Below are 7,239 nucleotides of genomic sequence, written 5' to 3'. Positions count from 1 at the left end.
ACGTTTCCTTCTCTCAGAGTGTTACCAGGCACGTGAAAGAAAGCTGACGTCGTACTGCTGAACACGAAGGAGGCTCCATCAGTGTCTGCAAACCCCACCAACAGCCCTTAGGGAAAGGCATGATTTTGTTTGCTATGCAAACCGGTTGGGTTCTGCTTGTGAATGAGCTACATAACAAAAAGCTCGTCCAACACTACGGCGCCAATCACGACTCCGGAAGAAACGCACGCGAGAGAAAAGAAGACTCAAAAAAGAATAACAGAGCAAAACCAAAAGGTACGAGAGGACTGATGCCGCAACCCCTAGCCGAGGTCCGGCGCTCGGCCGGAAAGGGAGAGTAAGCCCGCCCATGGATGGCTGCCGCAAAGCGCTGTCGTAAAGCACGGCCGGATGCGGTGCCGCGCTCCCGGAAGACGAGGTGCACTTTACGGCTGGCCCGCCCCTGAACACAGGCTGGGAAACCCCGTTCGGTCTTTTCGTGGTGCCGCCGCCGGAGTAGGGTGAGTGCCGGCGGGCTGTGCGGCCCGTGTGCGGCCCCGCTCCTGGCTGCGCTAACCTCTGCCTTCCTCTCTCTTGCAGGAGCAGTCATGCCGGCCAAGGGTCCCCTGCAAAGCGTCCAGGTCTTCGGGCGGAAGGTGAGGGCACGGGTGGCGGCTGCTCGCACCCTCCTTGCTCTCTGGCCGAGGCCGCGGCACATTGCGATGGCGGCTCTCTGCTTCCGCTTGGCTGCGGCGGTGTCTGCCGCTTCCCATAGCGCTGCGGGGAGCGGCCGTGCGAGGCGAGTCGGACCGCGCTGGCTGGGCCTGCTGGACCGCCCACGTGTCGCGCGGTGTGGCGGGAGTTGGGCCTGATGGAGCGGGGCCGTCCGGAGAGACGAGCTGTAAAGGAGGGATACATTGCATCGAAGCTTTTTCGGGGGCCTGGTTACCCCTAGCATGGCCTGGATCGCTATCGGTGGTATCCGATGGCCGTATTAAATAGGGGAATAAACTATTGCACTGCTGGGCTTGGAGGGCTGAATTGAATGGATGGGGTAGCTTTCCCAACTTCAGTGTTAATATAATCTTGTTAAGATAGTTTTGTAGGCTTCCAAGCGGATGCCTGGAAATGTCAGAAGCGGTGCTGCTTCATTTACTGAGAAGTGTTAACATGCAATATGAGAATAATATCTGTGGGTTGTTGATGAAAATTACACGTTATGCTGCTGGTCTGAGAAATGAAGTTCTGTACTAACACACATTTACGTTTTTAGAAAACAGCAACTGCTGTCGCCCATTGCAAAAGAGGGAATGGCCTCATTAAAGTGAACGGAAGACCTCTGGAAATGATTGAGCCTAGGACTTTGCAGTATAAAGTAAGCATCTGCTCAGCCTACTTCACCCTTGGACATTAAAATACCTTTATATATTTAATCACTTGAGCATGGTGAAGAGTTGCTTGCCTTACTGATACTACTAAATCTTTTGCTGTGTGTAGAATTACTTTTGAAAACTGAGTGTCCTTCCATAATGGTATTGTTGGCAGAGGGGTACTTTTCTTGCTTAACTGAGACTGTTAAAATTTAATAATCTTCATATGTTTTTCTGATTTTTGCCTAAACTACTTGGTTTCTGTTAATTTCCTTGTACATAAATTGTGCTGTTCAGTGTTTTGAAACCTAAAAAAACCAGTAGTATGTTTGTTTTACAGTATTACTAGTAGGTGTCAGAGAACCCTTTAAGAGATAAAGTTGATCTGGATATGTGCTTGCAAAATCCAGTCTCGTGTTTTTCAAAATGTTTAGCAACTTCATGTGTGTAAATCTACAGACTTGTGCTGGCTCTGATAACAAATGAATTTTGTTAATCTGGTTTGTTTCCTAGCTGCTTGAACCTGTCCTGCTGCTGGGGAAGGAGAGATTTGCTGGTGTTGACATCAGAGTCCGTGTGAAAGGTGGTGGCCATGTAGCACAAATCTATGGTATGATTTGGACTTGAGCCTTCACTGTGGGCTAGAACAGGTGAAACCGTGCATGTGAGAGGCTTGAGTTTAGAATAGCAGCTTGTACATTTCACTGTTCTGCTTCTTTTTCACTACTCAAACACTGTTTTGTTCGATAGATTTTACCTACAGAATTGCAGCATCTGGAGCAAGCTGAATAAAATTCATTTGTGAAATTCAAAGGAACTGATCTTTACACCTTGTGGTGTGACAGTTGAAGTGTGTCTCAGTACGAAGATTTTTGGAAGAGAGAGAAGAGAACTTTGCACTAGAAATTAAGAATTTAATTGTAAATTTCCAGGTTGTCTAGAAGCATCTTTCATTTGACCTGCAGACATGCTCTGGATGAGAGCACGTGTAAGCATCTGCAAGTGCCTCTCTTGCAGAGCATATTGATAATGTCTGAAGTTGATTGCACTCATTTTTCAGAAAATTCATTTTCTAATCAAAAATGTAGTCCCAAACCAAATGTTTACAGCTGCTCCCATAACACTTGTTTCAGTTCTGATTATTATTATGGGATTGTTTTATGGAGGTGTGCTAAAATAAGTCATGCCATCCTATTGCGCATTCTGTTGCCTTAGTCTTTGAACTCTGTGAACATTTTTATTTGTGTTGAAAATTAGAGACATTTTAGGGAACTATTCCTAAGGATTTTGAAAATTAACTACTTGGTAGAAGATAAACAAGATTCATATTATAAGGAAGGTGATGAAGACAGCACTTGTACCATGCTTTGTCTAGCTGGCAGTTGTCAAGTCAGAAGATGAATCGTGGGTGGCCTCTTGGCACAGAGTTCTTCAGATTTGCCAAAATAAAGGTCATGTGTAGTTAGATGGGAGGGGACTTAAGGGGGGAAAGGATGCTTTGGCACAGAACAAGACAGCAGGTTTCTGAGAGAATTGGCACTTTGTGTTTAAGTTTTGAATACATGTGCGATCCTTAGTAATCCATTTTTTTTTTTTTTTTTTAACAGCTATCCGTCAAGCTATTTCCAAAGCATTGGTGGCTTATTATCAAAAATGTAAGTTCATTGTTCAGATTGTTATGTTAGCATTAAGTGAAAATGTTTGCCTTCTGACAAGTGTGAAAATGCTAGCATAAATGAGTTCCTTCGAGAAACGTTCAAAACTTTTTTTTTTCCCTATGCAGATGTTGATGAAGCTTCCAAAAAAGAGATCAAGGATATTCTAATCCAGTACGACAGGACTCTGCTGGTTGCAGATCCTCGCCGTTGTGAATCCAAGAAATTTGGAGGACCTGGTGCTCGTGCACGTTACCAGAAGTCTTACCGTTAAAATTGTTCACCAGTCATGTGACAGTCAATAAACATAAAGAGAATTTGATAAATTCCATGTTTTCAAACTGCTTTTTTTTTGTGTGTGTGTGTAAATACATTCTCACTTCAGATTGATTTACAAATCCATCAATACCGAAGTAAAACCAGATGACTCTTCCTCTTTTATCCATTTTGAAAAGCAAGTCTTGTGGGGCCTTGGTAATGAAGGAAAACCTTGTACTACGGATGTGTGTGTGGTTACTGAAACATTAAAAGATTACATCGTCTTTTACTTGGGAGGGGTGGGATGTTTGGTGAAGTACATGCAACAGTTTGTTGAAGCAGATAGAAATATGTCCAAGCAAATGGACCTTTACAGGGAGCTGAGTGATTCTGGTGTTACTGATGGAGATGATCCATGTTCTCTCTGCATGAAAATGTCAAAGCCTTGATGCTGACTTGGTCTGTGATGTAGGAGAGGATTTGACTCCAGTATATGCCTTCTCTTAGTACTCCGTCCAAGGGTAATTCTGCATTAAGTATCTTTTATGCTTCTGGGTTGGCAACTAGAGTCCTTTCAAATGAATTCCGTTCTCATTTTAGATTCATTTGAATTACTGCTTCACAAGTGAAGTTCCAAACATGACCACAGAGTATTGAAAGTAAGTACTTCCTATCTGCATGAGCTGCTTATGTTGATGCACTGTTAATGGCAAGTGACAAAATGATTTATTCCACTGAGAATAACTCCCTTAACGTGGTGTTAAAAGTATATATTCAGGAAGGTATTGTGAAGTTTACATCATTAAAAACAAAGTAATTATATATGCACGTGGAGAGGAAGTCAGCTCAGTTATTACTGGAAAATGAGCATGGTTTCTGGATTGATAGGTCTAAATGGAGGAAGCTTTTTTTTTTTCCTGAAATGAACTCGGTATATTCTATTTTGTAACTGTAAAACATAAAAAGGACTGTTTTACAAATTGCATTGAATCTAGTTTGTTCATCCTACAATTACAGGCAGACATAGAGAACAGCATCAAGTGCTTTAATAAGAAAATAAATTTGGTTTTCTTATGATTTGCTGTCATGAGCTAGGTGAGGCAATGGAAAGCCTTAGGAAAGCATGTGTAAAAAATTTAGAGTTGAAAATATGACTAATTTTGAGAGATACATTTAGGGTATGCATTTATCAAACATGAAATGTTGGAGAAGTTCCAGTTTCTCATCCATTGAAGCTTTGAAGACCTTCAGAAATAATCTGATTAGGAGGGAAGAGTTTAGTTCTGAGTAAGACATGTGATGTGCCAAGGAAAGGCTGTTGGAAAGGCTAATTCTGTCCCTTGGAAGAGTTGCAAATGATTGAATGAGAACTTGGATATGAGTTGACCCAACTGGCATGGAAACAGCTCTACATTGTTGTTTCTTGTGTTTGGAAAGCAATTGGAGAGGAAATAGAAGAAACATAGAAGTCTAATCAAGCTACAGCACCCTAACTTCTGCTGCATTGCTTTTGAAATCAGATATTTTTCCTGTCTTCTGTATGCTTGCATGACACTACTGAAATTCTGATTTGAGCATTTCAATATACAAAATTTTGGGGGGGGATTTCTATCAAAAGTGATATTTCTTTTCTCACTTATTCAGTGATAGGTCATCTCAATGTACTAAGTACACAAAATTAAACTGACTTGTGAGTTAAGAAATGCAGATCACAGCACAATGTTGCCCTTTTGCTCTAGTTTAGAGAAACGATTATCATAGGCTTTTTATAAACATTGACGCTTGTTGCATCTTTCTGCTTTTTTTCTGCTGAAAGCTTTTGTTCAAAACGCTTTCACTGAAATGTAGTAACTCAGGAGTTAAAAGAATAACTTGAACAAATTCCTTCTGGAAAGGAATTCTCCATCCATCTCCCATTTTAGTTGTCAGAGTCTGCTACAAAATACTGCAATACATGACCTGAATTGAAGTAAAAAACTTATTCAAGCTTCTCACTTTCGTTGGAGATGAATGTTGTATATTCTATTGCCAATTTATGTAGCATAAAACAAAAAATCCTGGTAAGTGAATGATATATTAAGTTTATCACGCTTGAGTCTCTTTGGCAAGATGCACAGTTTGCTTTCCTCAGTCTCTCACTTCTGCATCTTCACATCTGACCCATTTCTTCTTCTGTGGCTTCCTCAGAGTTCTACCTTGGAATAGAGTTGCTCACAAAGCATGCTGGCTCTCAGGCTGCTGAGTCCTGTGATATTCTTAACTTGCAGCATGAATCTCTAAGGAAAAGATGCAGGGATAACTTCAAATGTGGTTTCTGAATTCCTGTGAGTTTTGTGAAAACTGGCATCTTGATAGATGCTAATTAGCTTCAGCTGGGGAAAAATAAGCCTTTTAGTTATTTGGCTTGTGTGGTGATTGACAAGCAATGGCTCACTCATTGCTTAGGAAATGTGTACTAGCCTGCCAGTTGGCACATATGTACCTTACACTTTGTTTTGTCCAAAACTGATTATTGCCTAGCTATTATGCCAGTGAGATGCAGGGGAAAAAGGGGAAAAATGGAGTTCCTATGATGTGAAAGTCACAGGAGCAGAGGAAGTGACATACCCAGCACTAGTAACCTTAGGGGTGATCTTCACAGTTATGGGGAAACCTGAGTTATCAGTTTTGTTGCCCACAAAATAACTCATAACAACCAGGGACTTCTTCCATTATGAAAAAGCTGAAAATAAAACTTGTGTTGCTACTAATATAACCAGAGATAGTATCTGCATGTTATTTCTCTGAAGAAAAACTCAGCATAATAAAAATGCTTTCTGAACTGAACTCTGAACCTATGAAAATGCCCTATTAATCCTGGAGAGTGATGTCATTCCCACAAGCTTGCTTTCCAGATGAGAAATGTTTGTGGAATTGGACTGGCGTCTGCTTGTGTGAATGGCTGAAGGTCTTTATTCTAAATAGTTGTTGGCCAATTGACCACTAGAGGGCTTAACTTCACTGAGGAAGTGCAATTAAAGTGAAGTTTTAAGCTTTTGGAAGACTTAAGGAGAAAATATTTTCATAAAAATCCTTTCCTAGCGTCCTGATTCTTTGGGCATGGAAATCGAGCCTCGGTGATTGAGCATCTGCTCTAGCCATGGACACCCTTCTACAGAGAAATACAATCTGATCTTCAAGCCCCTAGGGAGATTTTTGATCAGCTGTTGAGGTAATACTCGGAGCAGAAATGCATCTAGCCTTTTATCATTCTTGCTCTTTCATTATTTTCACTGATGTTAACCCTAAGGATGTTTTGGCACACGCATGAGAGTGTAGTACCACTCAAGTTCTTCACTGAAAATACCAGTCCAATGAAGGCTGGAATATGAGCTCCAAGAAGTGCCATGTTTTATTAATGATGATAATGGATCTAAATCCAAAACAGGGCAAACTTGAACCCAAGTCACTGAAGGCTGTTGCTATCTCATCTATTGCTTATAATCCTGATAAAATGTACAACCTGTATATAAAATTAAATCCTCTCAAATGTTAAGTTGGAAAATCTTGGGCAAATTTATATTGAGTACTGTAATGTGATGGAAAGTGCAGCAATGACAACAGAGTATCAAGATCCTAAGCTGCAGCAAGCGAGGATTTGCTCAAATGCAACAGCCGTGGGTGCGAAAATAAAGGAAAACATATGCTTATCCCTTGAAGGCCTCAGATTAGATATCCTTGCCTCCACTGCCAACCCTTAAATGAGGTCTGGGAAGTGGTGGATCCTGGCTCCACTCCTCCCAGTCATTCAGGGACATCGCATGCAGCTGAGCTCCTCTGGGTTGGTCCTGCCTTCCCACCAGGCGCTCAGTCACTGGTTCAAGCTGTGGCTTAGCATTTCTGCTACAATATACAAATAAATTTGTATTAAATTTTTTTATTTTCACTTTTAAAGAGAAAAAAATATAACTTGAAAATGTAACACTAGCATTCTTTTA

At 41.2% G+C, this 7,239-nt stretch overlaps 1 protein-coding gene across 1 annotated transcript; it reads left to right on the top strand.

The window, feature by feature from the left end:
* Window positions 1-964: 964 nt before the first annotated feature.
* Window positions 965-3,280, top strand: RPS16 (ribosomal protein S16; the record flags this gene model as incomplete). Its single annotated transcript, XM_079533141.1, has 5 exons — window positions 965-970; window positions 1,253-1,354; window positions 1,863-1,959; window positions 2,957-3,004; window positions 3,133-3,280. 5 exons carry the CDS (start codon window positions 965-967, stop codon window positions 3,276-3,278), a joined length of 399 nt encoding a protein of 132 aa, XP_079389267.1. The 3' UTR covers window positions 3,279-3,280.
* Between the last annotated feature and the right edge of the window lie 3,959 nt (window positions 3,281-7,239).

Source organism: Tetrao urogallus (genome assembly GCF_951394365.1).
Source record: "Tetrao urogallus genome assembly, chromosome: 1".
NCBI lineage: Eukaryota > Metazoa > Chordata > Aves > Galliformes > Phasianidae > Tetrao > Tetrao urogallus.
Note: the sequence above shows the minus strand (reverse complement) of the source record. Positions and strands in the feature narration are given on the sequence as shown.